This window comes from Pleurodeles waltl, chromosome 2_1 (assembly GCF_031143425.1).
Source record: "Pleurodeles waltl isolate 20211129_DDA chromosome 2_1, aPleWal1.hap1.20221129, whole genome shotgun sequence".
NCBI classification, from domain to species: Eukaryota; Metazoa; Chordata; class Amphibia; order Caudata; family Salamandridae; genus Pleurodeles; species Pleurodeles waltl.
This window is the reverse complement of record NC_090438.1, coordinates 764518615-764544110: the sequence shown is the minus strand read 5'-3', so window position 1 is coordinate 764544110 and position 25496 is coordinate 764518615. Positions and strand designations below refer to the sequence as shown.

At 42.2% G+C, this 25496-nt stretch overlaps 1 protein-coding gene across 1 annotated transcript in view; it reads left to right on the top strand.

The window, feature by feature from the left end:
• GMDS (GDP-mannose 4,6-dehydratase) overlaps positions 1–25496 on the top strand; it is a 1419543-nt gene that overhangs the window by 697023 nt on the left and 697024 nt on the right. Inside the window, exon 7 of the mRNA XM_069217866.1 lies at positions 13576–13703. Within this exon, the coding sequence (XP_069073967.1) occupies positions 13576–13703 (128 nt within the window). The remainder of the gene's footprint in view (positions 1–13575; positions 13704–25496) is intronic.

Here is a 25496-nt window from a genome sequence, read left to right as displayed (position 1 = left end):
TGGTGTTCTCTCAGGCTATGAGAATTCACTGGGGTTTAGTTTGGCCTCGAGTGAAGCCAGTCTTCGTTTTGCCATTCCTCGCCCCTTACTAGAGTGAGGTGGTAAACAAATCATAGATGCAACACTAAGGGCAGGCGTGCTTGAGTCAGAGGTTTGAGTCACAACAGAAGTGTCCACTTCCTCAGCAGCCCAGGTCTCTCTCCTCCTGGTTGCCCCTCATAGTCCTAGAGGGGACGGCGTAGTTCTCATTCACAAGGAGGCAGTTTCATCCTTTTCGTCTGATTTCTGAAAGTTAAGACCTTAGACCAAGTCCCTTATTGACGATTAACTCAATTCTCATTGTTATAACTGGGGCGTTAAAGTAGGCGATGCATATTCCTAATGTGGTGTGGAGACGAATTGTAATATCACAGCTTCTTGCTGGGTCTCCTATACTATAAATTATTTCCAGTTTTGGTAAATATGGTTGCTTTCCTGATTACCATAATATTGGGCATAAGACTAACTTTTCTCTACGCTTTTCCAATTGACATAATGCATTTTTATGGGAAAGGTGAACATTTTAAAAACCAGCACGAAATAGTACCTAAAGGCATTCTTTTTACATGCAAATTAATTGATACTGTACAAGCCTGAGATAATGACTGGTTTTACACCTCTGTTTGTAAAGGTCTGCGACTCGAAAAATCAAGACGTCTCTGTTTTGGACAAAAATGCATGGAGATACTATGACTAAATCAATTCCAGGGTGGATTATGCATTGTTATCTTAAATCATGAGAAGGTTGGAGACCCTCACAAATGAAAATCCGAGCTCATTCCATGGTATAAAAGACGATCGCTACTGCCTTCGCTGAGACATTCCCATGGCCGGGAACTACAAGGCGACTGCAGTGCACGGGCACCAGTGTATAATTTCTTAGTACACTACTGTACACGTCTTGATGTCTGGGGTGGAGTCAGTGTTGCCAAAGGTGTCTAGCAATCATTCCTCTAATCTCACAGCATGCCTGCGTCTGGCTGTTTCACAGATTGGACCAACTAACGCAGCATATTGGCAAACTGTGCAGGTAAAGGGACCCAACCATGCCACCTACCTCTTATTGAAGATAACTAAACTGTATGGTAGAGGCTCATTGTCAGTCTGCCAGCACTGAGGTTTTATTCCTGTGCTGTGGCAGTTGCAGTTTCAGTCAGAAGTGGGATGTACAATGATAGCTTGTGGATTATGCTTATCTGCTTCTTCCGCACAATTTGATTTACAGTTATTATTGCGACGCTCATTTTTCTTGCTATTCTGTACTTATGCCACGTTCCTTTATTTGCTTCGCTTCTTCGCCAGTATCTACTAAATCTCACTCATATTCCCTCCTCCTCTTTCCTCAAACCTTAGTTCTTCCCCCTCATTTTGGTCATCTACCTTTCTCTCCAGACCCTCTCAAGTTTCTTTTTCATTTTCTAGTGCGGGCTAGCACGCATGCACACACAATCCCCAGCCCCTTTTAAGTTGTAGTAGCCAGAGGGGGATGTTAAGGGTTAATCAAATTGTGGGTGGGTAAGTGAAATTGGAGGCTGTACTGCAGATTTAATAATTATCAGCTCAAGAGAGGAACAAGGAATTTTTCAGAGGATGCCAGTTGTGCCAGGGAGGTGAGGTGGCAGGGGCTGGCTTTAGTGCTGGTGGCACCTGGTGCAACTGTAAATATTGGCGCACCCCCACCCCACCCCACGACCACCTCCTCTGATTCACTCACTACTACCGGCAAATGTGTCCCTCATCTCTCCATAGCCCGCCTTTTGCATACATTCCTTTAATTTAAAGCGCTTGTAAAGACTGTATTTAGTAATCCACTTGTCTATCAACATAAAATATAGTTATGTTCTTTGCAGCAGACACTTTAACCCTGTGCGCTACTTTATGGCGAGTCAGGACTGCCACTAGACAAAACTCCCATCTCTCTCCCTACCAGGAACATTAATCACAAGAGGTATCTTTACATTTTAATTGCTTCCTAAAGGCTGGGTTCACCAGGAACTTTTTAGCAGGTGATTTTAAATCTCAAGTTTTGTAAGTCATTGCTAAACACAGCGCCCAACTTAGGTCGGCTCCCCCAATCCAGGTCAGCACCCGGCGCAGCCGCACCACTCGCACTGCCCTAAAGCCGGCCCTGTGAGGCGGTAGCAGGTAGAGGGAACAGGGGTTATGGTGGAAATGCCATGTTAAAGTATATATGCACAAGATGTTGTCCGAGGGTAGTGGGTTGTGACGAGAACAATTTTCTGCCACAGTTCGGGACTATCAGTGGCGAACTAATGGTGGCAAGAGACAGTTGGTAAATTAGGAGTTCATGTATGCAGGTTTTATAAAGTTATGTTTTTTTAACTGTAAGTACTTGCAGCTTATTTTATTGCTGTTACTGAATAACTTGTAAGGTTTATTTTGTGTGAATACCTTTTTTAAATGTCAATTACAAAATGGCGCTGTGTGTTTAGACGGGTGATAGAAGTTTGTTTCATGTGTGGCCCTCTTGCCCATTCACCCTGTACGTTACACGTAATATTGTGTTTATCATGGTAATGCTAATGGGAGTTGTGCCACTATCTTTTTTTTTTTTTTTTTACAAGATAGCTATTTTATTTATGTGTTATTTTTATTATTTTATTTTCGTTTTTGTACTTTTGAAGGCCTTGTATTTTTTCCCTACGATACTTCCATTTATATAATTCACGGTTAAAGGCATGGAGCGGAGGGGTAAAATTGTACAGGGGATACAAAGGTTGGAATGCATTGCGATATTATTTGAGTAAAAATATTCAGTGGGGGTTGAGCACATTATGGCCCGGGTGACTAGTTCACTTGATTGAACTGGGGGGATGATTCAGAAGAGGACTTGTGGCTTGATTTTGGAGTGGGGTAGAGGAGGAGACCGTAATGTCATGCGGATGAGGCATGATCAAATAGAGGGTTAGCATTGCGGAGTAAGCTGGATGCAGTTTCAGAGAACGGTGACAGATGTTGCTATTTTACTGAGTGCAAATGGAGCACTGACAAGAGCGTCTTTTAGAAACAAGGCACTGAGCTTGAGCTCTGAGGAAATGAGTTCCATGCTCTAGCAAAAGCAGGATTGAAGGGCGAGTCTCAAAAAGCATAATAAATATCAGGGATTTTAAGATGTAGATGCCCTGCACTAGGTGCACTCACCATTGATATCAAATACACCTAAGACGCAGGACTTAATTTGTAAAAATACTAAATGCCAGGGCCAAAGGTATTCCATGGGAATTCACTAAAGCTGGCACCACCACGACTTGTGCCACTGCTGCCAGATGCCAGCGCCAGTATTTGGTAATGATCACACTAAAACAAATGTGAATTTTGAACAGTTCTGGGTTACTACAAGCCGTAGAGACAGCCTTAGTGTTTTCATCATTAAAAATATATATTTTAGATGGGTAGCGCTACTGAAGAACTCTGCTAAAAAAAAAAAAGACACAGCTTCATCATGTTGTACACCCTTATGAGTACATGTCGCTCTTTAGAAATGAACACTGGTGCAGAGCACAATAACCACCGGCACCAATTAAGCACTGCCTAGATGTCAGTTAATATCAAAGCATTAAATGAGTTGAGAGTTACTTCTATTTCTCCACTATCAGTGCAGTGTATTTACATATCAATGGCAGTTTATTATTTACACCTATAACGCTAAACATTTTGCAAATTGTGTGAATGTTATGTTATAAACATTTGTAGAACACATAGCTACCCTAAGGCCTCCCAGCGCAATCCGAAAATCCATCAACTACTAAGCATTGGCAACAGATACTAGTACAGCCAAGTTTTTAACGGCCGCCGAAAAGATAATTCGTGGCCGGTTTGCCGAAGGGAGATGGGCAAAGAGTTCCAAAGTTTGACTCCGAGGTAAGACAAGGATCTTCTTCTTCTCCTCCTCCTCCTCCCCCCCCCATTTAGCTTTTTTTATTGGGGGGATTACTACCAATGAAGCTGAAGATGACCTAAGGAGGCTCACAGGCTTATGGAAGATGGCTAGGGTCCGCAGAAGCTGTAGACCCTTAGCATGGAGGGCTCTGTGGATACTGCAAAGGGCTTTGAACTTAACTCGCTGTTCCACGGGGAGCCAATGTAAGGCCAGCAGCAATGGTCCCTGGGCAGGTTGAAGAGAAGGCGGGTGGGCGTGTTTTGGACAACCTGCAATTATTTTATTTTTTTTACATAATTTGGAGAGCCTAGGAAAAGAGCGTTCTCGTAGTCCAGGAGTGAAATGATTAGCGCTTGTACAATGAGTCTCTTAGCCATGAAATGGAGTACTTTAAAGACTTTCCTAAGGAGTCTAAATATCTCAACACAGGTGGAGGAGATTTTCTTTGCTTGATGTTCCATGGTAAGACCTGGATCTAACCATATGCCTAAGCTCTTGATGTGACACTTGGGCTAAGAAAGATCTTTTAATGTCTGCAGAATGGGTATCAATAGGTGCGATGGTCGTGGGGGGGGGACATAACCATAACCTCTGTTTTGTCCTCATTCAACTTAAGTTTGCATTCCGTCATCCAATTGGAGACTGCTTGAAGGCAGGGGCCCAGCCGGGAGTCGACTGAGATATCCAAGGTGGAAAAGGAGACTACCAACTGGGTGTCGTCTGCATAAGATATCAGCGAGATGCCGAATGGTTCTACTATCTTCACCAGTGGTAGCATATAGATGTTAAAAAGCGTAGGGCTTAAAGATGAGCCCTGTGTTACTCCCCAGAGGCTTTTGAAGGAATCTGAATAGAGGGCCCGGTCAAGCACCTGGAAGGATCTTGCGTCTAAAAACTCTGTGAACCACTTTAAGGCCTGCCCTGTCACTCCGACTTCACTCATTCTACAGAGTAAGATAATGTGGTCTACTGTGTCGAAAGCGGCGCTAAGATTGAGGAGCACAATTGCAGAGACCATTCCCTTGTCTAGTTTTTGCCTGATTTCTTCCGTGGCTCCAATCAGGGCTCACTCTGTACTGTGGGCAGGTCTAAATCCCATCTGAGCGGGGTGAAGAATGTGATTGTCTTCCAAAAAGGTGGAAAGATGATTGTTGACTTGTTTTTCAAGACTCTTAGTCAAGGTTGGCATCATTGAAATGGGTCTATAGTTGTTTAATATGGATGGATCTAGATTGGACATCTCAAGCAGAGGCTTAATAATTGCATGCTTCCACTGTGGGGGAAAGGAACGGCTAGTCCGTGACCGATTAAGTAGCTCGGTCACAATAGGGACTATTGTTGGTACTCGTTGGACCAGAATGGATTTGAGCGCTTACATTAATGATAGTGTTATTGCTGGGGAGAGAGGAGGAAAGCTTGCCTAGTTCGCTGTCTCCCCAGCCCTTTGCTGGCTAACCTCCTGCGGGCTGGAAGGTTGTGCAGGAAAGGCTGACTAAATATCTGCTATTTTTTGGGGGGAAATGAGCCTAGCTCATTACTGTGTTAGGCAGAGGCGACTACTTCTTCGGCTTACACATGAGGACCTACAATTTCTTTTAATATACGGAAAATTCATTTGGGGGAATTGGCAGTCTGTTCTATTTTGGCCGCGTAGTAGGCGCTTTAGGCTATTTTAATTTCCTCATGGAACCTTTTGATGGCAGCCCTATACTCTTCCTTTGATTGGGGTATCATAGGATTTCCTCTATTTCCTTTCTAGGCGTCTACATTTTCTCTTTAGTGCCTGCAGAATCATGGAGAACCAGGGAGTCCTCTTCTTCCGGTTGCCAGCCTGCCTTGAGGTACAGGGGAGCGTGGCATCCAGGCTATTAGTAATCCACTTATTAAACATTTCTGCTGAATCTGCCATGTTTCCATTGAGGGCTGGTTTGGAGTTTTCTAAGACGCAAATCCATTCCTCCGTGTTTAGCGACTTCAGCGGCCTGTATGATTGCCCTAAATTTTGGGTGGGGTGTGCTGAGTTTTTGGTGGTAAGATTCAAAGAGATCAGCATGTGGTCTGACCAGGCTAAGGGGGTAGGGGACTGGGCAATTAAATCCGTTGAGTTACTAAAGGCGAGGTCGATGGTATGCCCTTTATTGTGGGTGGGTCCGTTGATCCGTTGAGTGAGGTCTAAAGCCTTCATGTCCATTAACAGCCTTTTGGCCACCGCATAGTCCGGGCTTTCTGCATGCGAGCTATGCATTTTATTGAGGTGGATCGTTTACACAAAGTCTTGATCTGACGTTACCATAAAAGACATCTATATCAAGAAAATGACCAATGTGCCAAGTGTGTTCCTTAATATGATGACTTCCCATGTTGTAAGCAACATTCGTTTTTGGAGTTATAATTTTAACTCTGTTGCTCACTTGACTATTGTGTTTCATTAATATGTAATCCACCTAGGTGTAAAGTGGGGCGATTGCTGGGCAGAAGACTAAATATTAGCCTGTTAACTTGTCCATAAATTACATTTATTCCCAAATGTTTACGTGACCTATGAAACAGAAACACTTGAAAGTGGCTGATGGAAACTCTGTGCAGTCAAATTCAAATGAAAAGCAGGTACCAATAATAATTAAGTACCTTTGAAATAAAATTGAAATAAAGTCCTGCTTGAAAGGGTCAGGTAGGCAGAAAAGAGTGTGATATATAATCCAAAATGGAATATGTCGATACAAAAGGTTTAGGTCTGCACAAAAGCCTAATTTGTTCTGTGAGCAACCATTGAGCAGTTTTAAATTCTCCATACAAGTTGCTTGTTGGACAGAGCTGTTGCAGACGATGTACAGCCAGTGCAGAGGGGCAAAATGATCACCTTACCCCGCTACATTGCTGACGCTGAGTTGTGAGGGGCTGTCTCTGTAACTCTGCTGCTTCCCTTGAAGCATCTTCCTATTTGGTCCTCGCAGCTTGCTTGTAAATGGCCTCCCCATGTTTGCTAGGGTCGAACAAAGGTGGTTGTTTTATGAGAGTACTACTCAGATACGTTTGAACTCTGCTTGGAGGATGGGGAGGCCCAGGAAAAAAGTTCAAACCAACCCTATACAGCAGAGCAACGGTTACTTGGTTGGGTCATGGCAGCAAGCAAGTTTGCAACCCACTATCTAACTGGCCAGTCAGTCCCAGGGAGGACAAGGGCGTTTTAACACCAATTCCAGATCAATGCAGAGTTAAAATCATCTTTGTCTTCCATTTCTTTTAGCGTTCTAGTAGGTTGTTCCTGTCTTTTTCCCTAATGTAATCTTCTAAGTTCTTTTGCAGTTCTCCAATGTCTTATTGCCCTTACTATTACGTTGTCCCTTGCTCTACCTTCAGGGAGATACAGCTTATTCCAGAATTCGTGTTGCACCACCCTCCAATGGCTAACCCTACTATAACAACCCAGTATACTTCACCCTTTGGTTTATCCATTTTGTGCTTTCTAGTGAGCCAGCGGTCCATGCTCAGTCTTGTACAAACTATTGTTTACAAAGACTTGCCAGTCATACAGTGATCTAAAAATATCAATGACCATCACTGTGTAGTCTACTGTATACATTGTTGGCTCTATCTTCATAACTACCTTTTTCTGTTTGCGGATTTGTGACCAGCCCACTGACAATACTCATCAAGGTCAAATCGCAGATGTATTTAAAAATAAAATATCACATTACTAAAAAAAAAAAAAAAAAATCTCTTCCACGCAGTTACCCACAAACAACTATCTCAATGTTATTTTATTTAAGTTTTGTCACAGTGGCTCATTTTATTTCAGGGTATTCCGAACCTTTCTGACCCCAACACTTCTGGTCCATTAGCCCCCACTCACAAACATTGTAGAGACAATTTTCTTTTTTTCAGTTTTTTTTTTCAAGCAAAGTAATTAAAGCCATGTTATTGCAGCCACTTTGGTCTAGCATTTATAAAAACAACAGAAGTTTGAATGTACTTTATAAATAAGCTCAATTCTATTTTCATTATTATAGCTGTAGAAGGCAAATTCTTAAACTCTTGGCATTGCATCAGTATAATCCTGAATGAGCCCAAGCTCCTCATACATTCGTGGCACCCAAAACCACTGTTGTGGTTATGGTTTTAATGTTTCCAAGATCATGTGTTTTTAGGTAGAGATGTTCATGTAATGCATACATGTCAACATATCCGATTCAGACGGGAGACTTAATTTTTAAAGGTAAAAATAGCTCAGTTTTAGCTGTCTTGCGCATGAAATTGCCTTCACCTCATTATTTATCAAGCGGGCTAATTAAGTCCCACATTTTTTTTCCCAGAACTCTTGCTTTATTTGAAAATGATTGGTATGTATGGTAATATTAAAATTAAAAGCACTGTGGTAGAAATGGAATAGGATAACGTTAATTACACAGCCAGTTTAACAGCACCAAACATTTAAGTTGTGTTAAGAACAAAACAAATTTTCATGGAAGTTTCTGCATTGCGAGTTCTCTCTCTGCAGATGTTGTATCCTCTGTTCTACACATAGTGCTCGTAGGAAGTTGGAGGTGGATACAACAGGGACCTTGGTGGAGTTCAGTTCACTCCCGGCCTAAGATCTTCTGATTCCCTCACACATTGGGGCGCTCTGCTGTGGCCATTCTGGCCCCTAAAGGCCCGTCTGGAATAAAGGCCCTGATCTGTTCTGGTGCTGTTACAAATTTTACTTGGGTCTGTGCCTGCAGAAAGAGTAACATCAAATATGTAGAGCATCTACTGAAGTCTGTTATTGCACAAGCATGTTTCTCTCAGATGAGAAAATACCATTTAAGGTAAGTATACTTCACATCCTGAGTCAAAGCCACACGATTGGTGGAATTTTCGAATGGACTTACTAATACTAAACATTCTCCAGTAGAGTAGATTTCCCCCACTAGTAAAGGTGGGGTGATATGAAGAGGGTACGTAGCTTTGCAAATTGCAGTGGACATCCCCACACCAGAATGTTTATGGATATTTGCAGTTAATGTGCATATGGTTCATCACCTTTGAAACACTTGCAAAAGTATTCTTGGGACAGGCAGCAGTAAGGGTAATTTCACTGTGGAAAGTGTACGTAATGGGAGTTCAAGGGCAAAGGTTTCTCCACAGTGAAGTAGATTTTTTCTTTGGTGAGCAAAAAAGCCTATGTGTGCTTATTTTCACCTCATTATTCATCTATGTGGAATTTTCCACCTGTTGAAAAAATTGGATTAGTACATTTTGTCTATTGGGCTGTCCTATATTTTCAGGTGTATTCATGGGTTCCTTCGTGATTCACATAAACATGTGAAATGTACTGAAGATTTTGGAGTGACTGTGGAAATCGATGTCGGATTTGGGAAATCTTTATTTATGAATGTCTCCTTATGTGTAGGAGCTGAATTGTAAGCATAGACTGGTAAATGTGTATGCTTTGCCTAAAGGTTGACGCTCAGAATAACCCGCCAGCTCCACACCAGTGCCTTGGCCCTCCTTTATTTATTTACAGTAATTGCATCAGTAGTTTCTCCATCTTGGAATGGAAGTTCATGCCTCCCATGGAAAACATATGCCAAGAAGTTAACATTTTCAGGTTGATCCTTCCAGCACAGGAGAATTGTAACTTTCTTTATGAGCACAACTTTAATTTCCTGCAAATTGCTCATGCAACCTACGCAATAACGTGCTGTGCCATACTGATAGTTGTTGGAACATTTGCATTCACTTATTTGACTGTATGGAATATTTGATGCCTGTCTAATGAACTATTACTGTTTTCGGTAGTGCACTTAAATTCAAGTTTTCTATATGGTTTCTATTTTTGACAATCTTTTCGTGGCTCCTTTGTATAAACACCTTACTTTATAAGGTGTCTGTGGAAGAGTGGCCAAATCCATTACCCCAACCCGAAATTCCCTACCTAGCTTAAGTATTTGGTGCACTGCTGCTACAGTGATCTTCCTGTTTCTGTCTTGTTTTCTTATTTATCACTATTTGTGTTTGTGCTTTTCTCTGAACAGTCACAAAAATATAGTAGTCATTTAATTCAGTATCAAATCCCGAGCTATGTTTTTACATCAGATGTATTCATTTGCATGAGGATATTATGTAGCCCTTTCAATAAGAACTTTCAGACTTAGAGAGTGCTTTCTCAAATTACTTTTTCTAGCACTAAAATATAGGTGACACAAAATAAGAGAATGGTGCATGCTAGTCACTTACAGGATGCCTCGTATCAATGCAGACTATTTTATAATCACACCTTCTAAGGGCAACAGAGTCCAATAGAGAAGACTATTGATTGGAAATCCACCCTACTACAGATTTTGGTACAGTGCTCAATCTCCGAATCCAACAAGCACTGCAAATGTCTTACTGATAGAAATAGATCCCGTGTCTCAAAAGATTGTACAGTATCATCAGGCATAGTTCCCAATGCGGGTCTGGCAAATCCCTATGAAGACTATTCAGTTTTCTCAGTATATGTTGAGACTTTCATTGTATCACCTTACACAGCTCATCACATAACAGACCTATCTCAGAGGTTTGGGAGACTCTTGAGCTGTTTTATGGAAGTAGGTGGTCGGGTGTTGTCAGAGGTGGATTTGGTGTGTCTTGGATCGCTAGAAGCAGAGGAGGAATCCTGCACCTAGGGGTAAGCCAAGAGAGCAGCTTAAAAGATGGAAACGAATTCTTTAGTGGTGGACCTCAGGCACTAAGGTACATGAAGCAAAATGGGGTTCATATGTACCTGCATAGACAGACTTTGTGTTATCTCTTTCCATCCCTTAGTCTGTTCACTGGTCACTCAGATTTTGATTTCACCAAGGAGAGCATACAGCACTGGGCTGGGCGATAGGTCAACCCAATTTAGCCACTGGCTTTCTTGCACTGAGAGTGGTGGCATTTGCTTGATCAAATGCACATGAAGTACTCTTAATTTCCATGGCTGGTGGGCCAATACTTTACTTTGATGGTGTCTTTTTTTTTTTTCTATTCATTAATCATATTTGTGTGTTCAACCTGCACCTTGGGCTTATAGTGATTGTAAGCCAATCACTTCTTTCCCCCCACCCCACTCCCGACAAGTGTCATAATTTTCTATGATGTGCATTATGAAAACTAAAAATACTCACTGGAAGGCACATGTTCTAAATACATTTACCTTCCAGGAAGCAACTGTTGTATACAATACTTAATTTTTTACAATTTTTTTTTTTTGTTGCAGGCATATAGCTACCACGTTTAGGAGACATGTGTAACTTTGTTTTTCTTTTTGTTGCATATTTTACAATTGGAAAAAAACAAATAAAACAGTATACTGGCTTCCAAGACAAGACCTATTGGTTTTGCCAATTCTTTTTTACATGTAATATCTATAAAAACATTGACATTAAATAACGGACAGCCATCAGTGGCGGTGGCTGCCAATAAAAATTGTTGGGGCAGCTTGGGGGTTGAGTTAATAATAAAAATAAAAAAATTGAGTACTTACCTGCCTTGGTGCTCCTCTGCTCCCGGCAGTCCATGGGCCACATTGCACAGGTTCCCAGACTCCCCGCCCAGTCCAGACGCTGCTCTCGTGCTGGTAAGGATATTGCCCAGCAAGAGAGAGGAGTGGTGAGATTGGTCTGAGCGTGCTGGTTTGACGTTCGCTGAAGGAGAAGTCTGTGCTTCGTCTCTACCCGGCTGTGCGACACAGCTTGGGTTGGAGAAAATTAAGTGCGCATGTCAATTTGGCCTAAGACAGCTGGCCAAACTGACATGCGCACTTTAAGTGCCTGCCACTCCCCCTCCATGCTGCCATCCGTAGACAATGGCCTCGCCCCACTCTAGACTCTGCCCAAACCTTGGCTCAGTCAGTAAAAAATAAAATGATAATAAATTTGTTTTATTACCATTTTATTTTTCATCTGCTGGCTCTCAGCAGTGGGGAGACACTCCTCCACCATAACGAAGGAGCTGTCGCTGACAGGTCTTTTGCTATATAACACTATGTAAATACTGTGACTAGCTTTGAAAACCATTGTCATATTACAACTAGAACACCTAGTCTGCCACACTGACAAAATTCCAGCTCTGCTTGTTATACGTGCTTTTAACTGCCATCCTCTTAGTAAAAAAAAAACTACTTTACACCAGTGGTTCTTAACCTGTGGTCAAGGGACCCCTGGGGGTCCATGGCACCTGCCTAGGGGGCTACGCGACTGCTTAGAAAATTAAATAATATTAACATATTAGCAAGGTGTATATAAATACAGAAGCAAAATGTACAACTGAAATGTTTTTAACGTGGTGTAAACGTGAAAGACTTTGAAATTGGAGGCTACATATTAAGTTGGTATCCCCATATTGATTTGTGGAAGGAGCTGAAGTGTATCAAAAAGAATATAGTATGGACTATGGGTGGCATCAATTTAATTTAGAAAACCTCCAACCTTTCCATTAAAATTACAATTTTTATGTTTTTTTTATTTTTTATATTTGTGAATGAAATAAAATATTTCAGCATTTGTGTATTTGTTTGATAGATGTTTGTTTGCGTATTTTTGAGTATTGTTTGTGATTCAAATTATCAAAATAATTTAGGCCAGGGTCCCTGCGTTCCAATAATGATTCTGTGGCGGGTCAGTGGGGACTCCAATAATGATTCATTGTGGGTCCCCGGATTGGAGTAATGATTAAGTGGGGGTCCACAGCAGTCAAAAGGTTAAGAGCCCCTGATTTACACAATACAAATGCTACACAGCCAAGAAATTGCGTTTAACTTGTGATCGGCGTTAGCCAGGCCATGATTTTCAGGTGCTTACACTTTGTATGATATGACTTGTCCGCTTAGGAATAAAATAGGAAATGATTATCTACAAATCGTGTAGTGCAAAAAGTTGTTGGCCAAAAAAAGAAATGAAAAAAAACAAAACAGCTGAAAGTGTACCCGAGGACATGGGCTCACTTGGCTGTAGTGCAGGTAAAACGCATCACAGCACAATGCTAGAACTCTAGTCTTGGCAGTGCCTGTCAGAAACGCGTTGGTGCCGCTGTGAGATGCTATGAAAGGGGGACTATGTTGATGTTATTGCTCAGTTTGCAATTTAATGTTAAATAATTTCAGACTGTAATCTAAATTGCTCGTTGGAATATCATCTCCGAAAAACGTTTTGAAGAATGTTGATTTAGTTTTTTCCATTTTAAATGTATTTATTATTTTCGATTGTTGTGCAAACACTACTAATGGGTGAAATCGAAGCCATACATTCTCGTGTTGTTTAAAGCGTGGGGTGGTCTTCGGTGCCTGTATTCCACTCAAGTGTTTGCCTTTATGTAACCTTTTGCTTTTCGTGTTTATAAAGTGACATTCCAGCTGATTTTCCTTGGCCTTTTGCCTGGGTTGAGTATTGAGGCAGCAAATTAGGAATGCTTAAGAAGTCTCACTAAAGGCGCTTCGCCGTGAACGCGCCGCTCCGCTCATGCGCTGGGAGCTTCTTAGCGCTCTCGGATGATGAACGGCGGCGGGAGCTTGGGGTGGTGGGCGGTGGGATTGGAGATGCGGTGTCGCGAGCCAGTTGTCTGTCCTCGCTGTCCAGACAGGGAGTATCCAGGGTGACCACACTGATGATCTGTTTTTATCTCTCTTGCAGGGGCTAATTTTGTAACCCGAAAAATTAGCCGATCGGTAGCGAAAATCCATCTTGGGCAGCTGGAACGCTTCAGTTTGGGCAATCTGGACTCCAAGCGGGACTGGGGCCACGCCAAGGACTACGTTGAGGTAGGCAGTTTGCCACGAGCCGTAACTGAAACATCGTATTTATGTTGGTGGGTGTGCCTAGGGCTCTGCCCAGGGTGCAGCCCGCAGGGGGCATCTTGTGAATTTCTGCCAGCAGCAGACTGTCAACCCAGAGTTGCTCCCGGTCTCCGAACAGGGAGTTAAGTAACATAGCGGCCTACCCCATTCATGACCCGCACAGAGAAAATACACATTTCATAATACCAAAGATCTTCACATTTGCGATCTACCAACGAACGATGGAAACTGTTATGCAGTCTGCAGTCCTTTTTAATTCACATTGTGCCAATGTTTTTGAAACCTTTTATCTTCTGAAATTAAGAGTATACTTCCAGACAGTGACACTTCTCTATTAAGAACACACTGGGGTTGTGAAAAGGGGCTCTGGCGCTACAGCCTCCAAAAATAATACTAGCGTGCTGACGATGCAAATGGCCGCAAAGGCACTTTTTGTTCTTTGCAGGAGGGAGCGGCAGAGATGGTTTGTTCAATACTAAAGAAAATGAAACCTTGAATTGCTGTTTCCCACCATCGCATTGAGATTTCAACTGTAGAGATGGCATTACTCTCCAGGGAAATTAAGGTTTTCCTTATATGTGCATCTTTTCTAGAAACGTTTCTGAGTATGACATTTGGATCCTCCTACAGATGGAACCTATTTCTGCTTATGTGCCCCGTAACATTTTAATTTAGAAGGAAGTAAAAAATGCACTTGAAATGAAAGGTGCATGATTTCAAAACGTTATTGGATAGGCTGTGTAGTAGGTGTGTGGTACATTTATGTGGGGCAGGAGATAAAGTGAATGACTTGAAGCTGTTAAGAAAATGTCATTTTCCAATTCTAATTGATTGCAGTTTGTTTCTTTACATGTTGCGTGATCATGCCACTCACAAGGGAAACCTCACAACGCTTAGCAAAGTTTAACAAGCGTTTGCAAAGTTGACAAGTCTGAATTTAGCGTGCTAATGAACTAGCTCAATGGAGTGAGACACAGGGAACCAGCAAGATAGCAGCAGGCCCTAGCAGTAATGTAGTCCCTAGCACGCACCCAATGCAAGCACTTGAGTGGGCCGAAAGAATACACCTAGACAGCCAAACTACTTAAATGATGGGCGGAAACTCAATTCATCTGATCCAGTTCTAAAGCTAATGTCTAAAAGGGGCGGAACCAAAGCCTACTATATGCCTATTGCTGTCCACGGGTCTGATTGGTAGCTGCACTGTCAAATCCCATAGCTTAAAAGCAGGACTTTTTTTCATCCCTGTCCACACTATCCCAAGTTTCATCCCCAGTACCATCCACATATGTACCCAGGAGACCTATGCCCTGCTTACAGTGCTTAGAAAGAAAACATCATATTTGTTTTTCCCCCTCAAACTTATTAGTTTTCTTACACAGGTTGTAATTTGGAGCACAATAGACTACAATAGCCTATTTTTGGCACATATAGACTACAATAGCCTATTTTTGGCACTGAATGTTAATGGGAGTTCCTCTAAATCCAGCATCCAGTATCCCTAACTTTTTTTTTCCATTCTCTTAACTTTGCCTGTGTATGCTGCTCACTTTACTTTATGAAGTGCAGTAAATACACATAATTATTTTGGTCTTGAAATTGCTCATAATAGGGCATATTTTGCATTAATTTGCTGAGAAACTGGGATAGTAATACCATATAGAAGGTAAACATTTAAAAATGCAACCTTTTTCTCTGATTTTTGAATGCAACATAGAAACCTAGTATGGAGAAGAATTTATACTGAGCAAGCGTAAGACTTAAATGAGCTCAATGTTATTTAAGTTCATTGACCCTAAAAGACAAAAGCATCATGTACCACATAGGATTTTGTTCCCGACCAGCCACTGTTGCTCTGCAGGAAGCAGTAGTCTACAGTCGCAATTTCAAGAGACACCATAAAGCAAGACTGTGTGGGGCCATACCCTATGGTTCAATGAAGCTGGTTTCTTCTTGGGAGCCAATCCGGTCACTCATCTTGGGTGTAGATTGAATACAAAATGTTTCTTGGGCTCTCCAGCTATTGAAGGTATTAGAGAGGTGTAATACAGGAGTCTCATACTTACCTGGAGGTCTGGGGTTGCGATGCTCTTGTGATCCCCTGGTTTCCATCTTAGTTCTAAGGTAGAGAAAGTGAAACAAGACTCGGGGAAGAAGGTAGTGGATGGAAAAAGAGGACAGACCGTAAAGGAGTAGAGCAATGAAGGGAGTACAGCAAATTTCCCACTCACAAACCATTGAGAACGTGATGGAGGCCAAACATCTTGGAGCATATTCATGACCCGGCAGCTGAGACATGGAGAGAGGAGAGGGTGCAGGAAAGGAGCCTCAAAACCTACTGAAGTCCGAGGTCGGCAGACCTGACTCCACTACAGAAGACCGCAGCTATGAAACTGGAACTCCTTGCTTTCAATGGGAACCGGAGGACTGCGAAATTATTTATCAGCCCGCACAGTACAGTGCCATCATTCCGCCATAACTCAGGTGGTTTGTAGATTTCCAGGTGCATCACCCAAGCCCAAATGGGGTTGCCTCTTATGATAATCTCTTTAGGAAAGGGTGGGTTATTAATGACACAAGCGAAGACGGGGATTGAGGCACGACAAGTGAAGAGAAGGACTGAGGAAAATGGGTGGGGAGGACATGGGGGGAGATATGCCAAACTAGGCCTAAGGTCAGAAAACAGGTGCCATGTCAAGGTCATGAGTTCTCTTGATCTGCTCTAAGCCCAACGAAAACAACAAGTAGGAATCCAGGAAGTGAAAGTAGAAGGCAAGTTAAAAAACAATGTAAGGGGACTAAGAAAGAAAAGGGCGAAACCGATACAAAATTGTATCTCTGAACTCGTTGGGACCATGAAAAACGCCAACAAAATTAACTAAAAAGCATTCTGAAATAGTGATAGGATAGACCTTCTTTCTGTTATCAAGTAGCAATCAATTTCTTTATTATGAGTCCTCCTTTTCCAAGGGCTCCCTGAAGACAGTATAGTATAGACTGGTGTGTTGAATGACTTTTGCTTTATTGGCTCTGGTTTAAGTTATTAAAATGGTTGTTCATCAATAAAGTGTTGCATTGCTCCATGAATGCAATTACTTTTTGTGATATTTTGACTGACCTAAAAACAACGTTACATGTGAAGTCTGTAAAGCTCACTTTGCAAAAAGCCACAGATTCAGGAAATTAATTCTCAAAATTCGATTGCTCTACATTTGTTGATACTCTGGATGTGTTTTGGTACATTGATTAATTCAGTATTGCAGAAGTGTTCACCAGTCTCCATTCAAAATGCACATGGCTTGCTGATTAACGAGTAGAGCTTTCCAGTTAATTTTATGTTACAGTGTGGCCTCAACACGTGGCTCTTCGACAGACATGGCACCCCAGTGCCCAGATACCCCCAATGGTGACAGTGTTGCGCTCTACAAATGATTGATTGATTGATGGATTGCTATAAGGTGTCAGCTCAATTCTTACAAAGTACAGATCTAGCATCTGTGCGCTGCAGATGCTGTTAGGAAACTTATAGAAGTGTTTAAATTAAAATGTGCATTTGATAACAAACCAATACAATGGTGGCTCCAATATTTCACTTGCCCTTGTTATTTTGCTGATGACTTAATGTCCAAGTCAAAGTCCATGATTAAGAGTGGGTCAAAGTTTCAAGGTTGTGCGGAGTTTAACTCACCTGGTAATTACCAGGTGTAATAAAGTCTGCACCCTTCCATACATTTCAGGAAGGCAAACCGGTCAGAAATTAAAAGGAGAAAAGAGCATGGAATATACTCTGTCTTCTGGATTTTTGTGCAGTGAAAAACGAAATCTGCCTATTATTCCTTAAAAACTGTGATAATGCGAATTTTTTCACTCCTAAAAAATTCTGAACCTTGGCTAGTTGGATTTGATCAGGTTTGACACACAGGACCTTTGTTCTGGGGTACTCTTAATCGGAACCTAAACATTCTATTGGTTTGTGCTTAATGATTTGTATGTTGATTTTATGACGTTGACCACAACTTTAAATTGTACTTTAAGCAGAATAACATAGCTTAATCTACTGTAATTTTGTGGCGAAAGTAAGCGAATAATTTACTGTGGAATGATTAATATGCTGACTTGGACAGATGGAATATATAAATTACTCTTGGCTTTGACGCAGATAAAGAGTGTTTATTTAGTAATGTGTAATCTAACAGCTGTCTTCTGATGGCGGCCTTAGACATTTCCAGCTCATATTTTTTTTGTTTGACGGCCCTTGCTACAAGACATTCTCACCACTTCCCGCCCCTACGTTCAGCTCTGGTGCAGAATTGTTGTACTCTTAGTTTGAAAAGGCTATTTGGATCCGGTTTCTGTAGTCTTTTCCGTCAGCCTTTTTTTTATTAGTAAACAAAAAGTGCCTGCTAAATGGAGGAAAAGTGAGGAAAGATGCATCGGGGCCCTTTGGACATTTTAAACGTCACCCTACAGCGAGAGTGAAGCCATTCCTGCGAACCTGTCACGTGGAACCATGAATCACAGGGGGGCACCACAGCACAACCTTCAGCGGGAGCACCGGAATGCTCAAGGTTTTAAACTAGTTTTATCTGACACATTAAACTCTAGATTGCTAAAATGCCCAAAAGGCAGCCACCAAGAGAGTGTTTGACTTTTCTACTCATGTATTAGGGTATGTGTGAAAATAACTCATTTTGTTTAACGGTCTTTGACCCCCAACATGTGCAGTAAGTGGGGAAATGATAGAAGCCGGTCATGTTTTGAATTGTAATTGTTAAGTTTTATGTTGTTATGTAGCGTTGTATTTGGTCGGCTTTGTCATGCAGCGTAAGATGTGTTGTTCCTTATTTTAGTAAAGCACAAAGTTCCCCATGGCCTTGATCTCTTGGTGTTGAGGGCTGTCTTGATTGTGTGTTTGCGGAGTAGTTTGTTGCTGTTTTAACATTTCAAGTAAGTGCCACGTTGAACCAAGTGTGGTGCTAATGTACAGTGTCAATACAGCGTTTCCGTCTATAAATCCCCGTATGTGCTTGTGGTTTCTTGGTTTTATTGCGAATTACGAAGTTGTTTATAGTTATTATCTAGTCTTCAGTTCCACGGTGACATTAGGAAGGAGTAATTGATGCTTTTCCCCCCAATATTTGTATTTGTTTACCTTGCATTGTGGCTCACTTAGTTAAAAACGAGTTACTTGACGCTCTGTGAGATCTGCACGTCACTAATTTGAAAACGAGCAAGTCCGTCTTCCATACTACCGATGCCATTCAGTCTTCCATTCTACCGATGCCGATACAAGTCAGTCTTCCATTCTACCGATGCTGATACAAGTCCGTCTTCCATTCTACCGATGCTGATACAAGTCCGTCTTCCATTCTACCGATGCAAGTCCGTCTTCCATTCTACCGATGCTGATAAGTCGAGTCACATGAAACGGGGCTTTAATGTCATTCCGGCGTTTACATCGCTTTTAAGTGACAGACATGTGGTGGGCAGCACTGTGTGTAAAAGGCATTCATTGTTATTAATGTTGTAGTGAAAATCATCCCTAAAGTAGTGTAGAAACGTGTACATGGCATTGTACTCCTGGAGGCACAATTTGGGAACACTGTATAACAAGCATTTTCAATGCAACGGGTCTCGCGTTTGCTCGAGTTAGAGCTATTAGCTGTGTAAAGAAAAAAAAACAGATAAAGTAGTCCGGACCCCAGGCTCAAAACATCGAGCCTCCTATGTTTCTAGTAGTTTGCCGGTGCTGTGTTGGTGGGCTAAACACCGGAAAAGGCATGACGTATGCATACCTTTCACAAAGGAAAGCAAGTGGATTTTAAAAGGCAAGCCCACGAACCAATGTAAGTGACTGACGTGGCATGGGTGTGGTTTGAAGCCCAAAGAGAGATTACTGAATGGACGGAGCCCTTTGCGCTCGCCCATAAAAATGAATCACTGGAAAGGTTTTAGACTACGTTGAGTGGTCCTAGTTGTTAGCAGCACACCTGGCAGTGCATTTTCACAGTTTAGAAGTATTTCCCCAGTTCATGAAGCCTTAAAAGTTGGACTTTTATTAACATATGCTTTGACTGTATTTTGAGTGCATTTTTGACTTTGATGGAATTTACAAAGAACCCTATGAGTGCTCCTTGGAAGCTGCAGCTTTCGCACATTTCCAGGAGTGCTAGCATGCATTACCATTAAGGCAAATGAAGCTTTCATGGCGAACATTGCCACGTGAGGAAATAAAATGCTGGAGGGCATTTGCAGCATTAATTTGTTTCTCCCTGAGGGAAATAATACCCCATTTAGTGAACTGTGGAAAAAGTACTTTCTTTCCAACCCATTAACTTTTGGGGGGGGGGAGATTCCTCCACATTCCAACGTTTGTTGAGTGTTCTTATTCTCACCTGGGACAAAGTAATTATCGAATACTTTTTTTGGGTGGAGACCCCCAGCAGGATGTTCAGGAATACTCACATACTTTGTACTAGCTTTTGGGGTTGGAAGTACTTTTGAACATCCACAGTCTTTCTCTAACGAATTAACAGATTTGGACACATGGAAATTCCAGCATACTAGCAGAATTTACTTTTGAGAAGATTCCACTTACAAAGCCAGGTTCCAGTCAGTCCCTAATTCTATGATAAATTAAAGGGTGTTTGTCCTAGTGTGCGCATAGCCTTCTGAAGTGGGCGCTTCAAGAATATTACATTGTTATCCAGATCCCTTGCCAGCGTGTTTCACTTTCTCTGCTTTGAATCTTGGGATCCACACATATAAAAAATTTTGAAATGTAATAAGAATCAATTCTCTCATTCCTGATTTTTAACAGAATTGGTGCTTAAGATCTTTTACCCATCACTTTTCTCTACTACCTCCTTTCTTCTCTGAATGACGGACATACTTGGGCGCAAAATTACATTATATAAGCGACTGACACAAAAATGTTATTATCCTGTTAGGGTTTCCTGTCCAATGTTTGTCTTAAGAGCAATCTGAGGACATAGGGAAACAGTCTTTCATTTGTTACCTCCTTGATAATGTTTTAACAGATAATGAATTAAGTCCCACTGAACCCTATAAAAGCCCCATGCCATCCAGATTGCATTGAAGAGGGGGCACAATGGATTTCTGGGATAGATACTCTAAAGTGGTGTGGAACTCCAAATATGGAGGGGCCCGTGTGTTGAAGGCAGGCTGATTGTTACCCAAAACAAAAGTAATTTGCTTAAGTTCTGTCTTGAATAGACTTTCATTTTTTGTCCAGACCTCTATTTCCCCCTGTATCAGTCGGTACCCATGCAAGTGCACTATTCACCCTGCTCAAATGTCTTCCTCTCTACCAACCTGATGCCAAATGTTAGTATGTCTAGATCTCATCATAGTGAATGTAGTAGCCTAAGAGGGCACTTAGCTTTTCTGTAGAACAGACCAGAGACTACGGACAGAATGACCCACCTTTTGTCCATTTCTTTGGGAATAAGCAAGGCATAGCAGTACAAAAGAAGACCATCTCCAGATGGATTGTGTTCTGCATCAAGATCTGCTATGGGCTTGCCACGAAAAAGCACCCAGAAGGATTGCGCACACACACTCCATCAGAGTAAAGGCTGCTATCATTGTGCTGGTGCACGGTGTGCCAATTTTGGACTTTTGTGAGGCTGCAATGTGGGCATCTCACCACATGTTCATGAAGCATTACTGCCTGGTTAGCCAGGTCTGGCGAGAAGGGCACTTCAGATGATCTATCCTGCAGGATTTCCTAGTCTGAGCCATTCCACACAGAAGGTGGACTGCCTTTGGTTTTTGTTCACAAGGTGAGAAATTTGTGGTTAGAACTTTCCATCACAAGAACTTACTTTCCATTAGTAATGCCTTTTCTGATAGACTCTAACCGCAGGCTCCTCACCGACCCACCCTCCTCCATGTTATGTGGAATGGATTTATACTGTTCGCTAATAATAGTAATTGTGTAGAACCTTAAACCTAGCATTTTCTATATTGTTTAAAAGGGCAGGATGAAAGAAATGATTTGGGTGTGCCAGGAGGCAAACTAAATGAGTCCTTGCTGTTGCCATGTCAGTAAATGGCTTATCCTTATGTAGCCCAGCTATATTCCTGGTCTAAACTACGTTAACCCAGATTTGGGAGGATACTCTGCTTCCCGTTGCTGTTCATTTGCATTTTAAACTCCCTCAGTTGCGAATATGCCCTTGAAAATGCAGCAAATTACTCTAGTACTTGGCCTTCCTTATCGGCCAAGATTTCTTGTGTATGAGCCCCGACCTTGGAAGACCTAGGTCTGCCCTCCATGGCAGCATCGTCGAAGCCTCCAGTTTGCAGGTTTCCGCAGCTTGCTCCTGCTGTTTTTTGGAGAAAAAAATGTGTAATCCATTGAGGAGTCCAGGGTACTTAACTGAATGGAAGCCCCACAAGTTTAAAACTGGAAGGTGCCTCCCTGCTCTCCAGTACTCCTTCGACCTGAACATTTATAGCAAAATAGATCCCTGTACCAAAGTGACATCATGAAGAATTCACAGGATTTTCTGAATTAACTTAAAGATATTTATACTGCAAAAGCCTTTTTCAGTCTGACCCTTTTGTTTTGTATACACGACTTTAATAGAAGCTTTGGAACTCAGGATATGGTAAAGAGGCCTGTGGACTCACTGTTTTTAAAGCACACTGCTCTGGGTTGTGAGGCGCTTTGTCATGTATATAACTCACAGTGAGATAGCAGGGTGCTGGGATCAGTAACGTCTGTGAAGTAGACTTTGAGTAAACAGATAGTTCAAAGTAAAGCGACTCTTCTTTTTGTTTGCTGTGTGGGGTAGTTGCCCTTGGTGTTTTTGTGGTGTTGCTGTCACTGTTCTGCATCTAGTGTCTCTAGGATAATTGATTGTTCTATACTAATTTGGGCGCGAAATTGGTGCCAGTCCTTATTTTTTGATTGATGGTGCGGTCCTCGGCACTGATAACCTAATCACAGCCATCCAGCGAGATTAGGGCGCTTGGGAGCCTCCAGACCAGCACATCGCATGGGAGCAGGCGGGCTCGGAGATCTTTCACTCAAAGTATCGTGAGCCTGTTGACATTCGGGGGCTCTGTTCTCATCCTGTGCTCTTAACCCGCTGATTAGCTCCATCGCAAACTCCTTTGCTAGAGGCCGTCTTAGGTTTCACGACTAAATGTGGATTTATTGAAATGTTAGACAAGGTGACGGAGGTAAATTTGTAGTCTTTTTCATTTTAATTATTTTACCCCCAGTCGGTGTAGGCTTGCTCAGAAGTATTAATTCCATGCGCGTGCGTGCGTGTATATATATATATATAGCTATGGCGCTGCACTATATGCGCTGTTAAGGTATTTAAAGCCTGCAGTGGAGTAACTTTACGCTTTTTGACATTAGTCAAGCTCCGTTAATGTTCGGTCCAAATAGAGGAATTCTGGCTGGATTCCGAGTATATTCTTCTTTCCACTTAGAAGAGGGCTTAGTAGTTTGAAAACAATTCTGTCTCAATGTGCTTTTAGGGCGGGTAATCACCTACCCTTCCCCCCCTGTGCTCCTGTTAGTCCTCTGCCTTCTTCTCACCACTCCCTTACTCTTCCCGGAGTTGGCTTCTGCGCTTGGATATAGGATAAGGCAGCTCATTGGGCGGAGCGCCTGCCTGCTTACGCTTTTTCGCGTGACGTGTCTCAGTTGCGTGGTGGCATCCCCACCTTTATCCTTCCAAGCTCCAAGTTATCTGTTCTGTTGAACAGGGTCAAAGTAACCGCCGTTATTCAAACACTTAAAGTCCCTCGAGGGCATGGCACATAAGTAGCCGCCGTTAGTACTGGGAGTTTCCAAGGCTCCTGCGCTGTATGGTAAGCGCACCATTGTACTGATTGAAGGCCGCTGCAGCCTGCACCACCCATTACCCCTGGCACTGCTACTAGTGACGGTGCCAACCCAACAATATAACCATCGCACGTTACATGTCTGACAATTCAAACTATTCCAGGCCAGCCGAAGCAGCTATAATGGCGTGAGCGCAGGTAATATTCATTTTTAATGTATATTGGCTTAATAAACGCAGTTGTGTTCATCTGAAAATGAGACAGACGGCGCCACCATGTGGTGGAATGTCGCTAGAGCCGGTGTTTACGCTTAGGTGCCGGTGCTGAGTACTAGGAACCACGGGCTCAAATTAATCACTTAATCTAGAACGTTCTCCCTAGGTTTTCCCTACAGATCGTTGATTACATAAAAGTTCGAAAAATATTTAAGAATTCAAAAAATATATATGCTATGATTTGAAGACCAGACGTGCATGCGCGAAACCTGTGCATTTTTTTGTTTGCAGTAATTTTATCACCTCCACTTTTGTAGTTGCCCATCTACGAGTGTAAATAAAATAAAATTACCGTCCTCTAAAGGGCTGCTGTAGGATTCGGCTAAGAGAAGAAGCTACTTGCTGATCTATTAAAATAAATAATTCAGTTAGCATCTGTTTTTGAGTTTTATTCTCATTGAAGTTGTGGGGAGACACTGCTATGTCAATCGCGCAATAAAATGGACTGTAATCTCGGCCGAGCAGTGCTTTCTACTTGTAGATAATGCTTCTGCTTTCAACAAACTCTTCAGCCCTCTACAATCCTCAGAATTAAATGATTTGCATGTATTCGATGTTTATCGGTGTGGTACTTTACATAGACGGGCCGCTGGCGATCCTGCCAGATAGGTTCAGCCCAGTGTTCGTAGCTGGCAGAGCGCGCATGCGCCTGAGAGGCAAATGTACCGACGAACACATACCGCCCTGCTCAGCCAACATATATCACAGCGGGACTTTGTAATGGAAAATGTGTGTATTAATAAACTGCTTGACGCGTACACGTAACGTAGAATAGACCGACCTGATGTTGAACGCCCTCGTCATAGCTATATTTATAACAGCTGCCTCATTTCCTGCATACAACGCGTGAAGCACTGTCCAGGATGCTTGTCCACCTTAGAATGGGAAAAAAGGGCAAAGAAATCCAGCAGGTAAATCTGCCCCAACGCCTAGTTTCCCTTCTCGCTTTGATACTTGGAAAGGGCAAAGCGTGCAGTTGTTGTAGAAATTCACCAGTAATTGTTTCAGAATTTCATTAGGCTCCGTTTATTCAACTTGTTACGTAAGTTTTGGATTTTCTTAGGTTGGTCTTAATATTTTGTTTTTCATTTGAATTTCCATACAGGAGAGGTAAACCGGATTGTGGTCCTCAATGCATATTACTGTTCCTTTTCACACATGAAAAGTTTGTCAAAGCATAACCGGCGAGGGACTGAGATTTGCCCAAGGTCACGCAACATAGTCACAGCGGGGACCTGGGTTATAATCCAAGTGTCATGTTTTACCTTTCGAGAATTTAACCTGTATCTTCTCTATTAACTTAAAACAGGTTTGAGCACATATATTAAAGATCTAAAATTGACCCGCTAAATTATAGCTCTTTTGGGAGAAAGAGCATTGGTAGATGAAAGAGGAACCATGGTACTGTTAACATGTTAGGGCAGGTTTTGGAGGGGAATCACGCCGTAGCCTTCATTTAACAAACAAATGCATTATGGACGCTTTTTGGTGCAAAAAATGAACTAGTTTATCCAATGATTACGCAGATTTGTAGAAGACCTATGCTGCAGTAGCGTATCTGAAACCCGAGCAAAACACTGAGATCCCAAACCCTTCAGGCCACCCCCATTCAGCCCAAGGCCAATGAATATCTGTGAGATATGAGAGAGTGAGA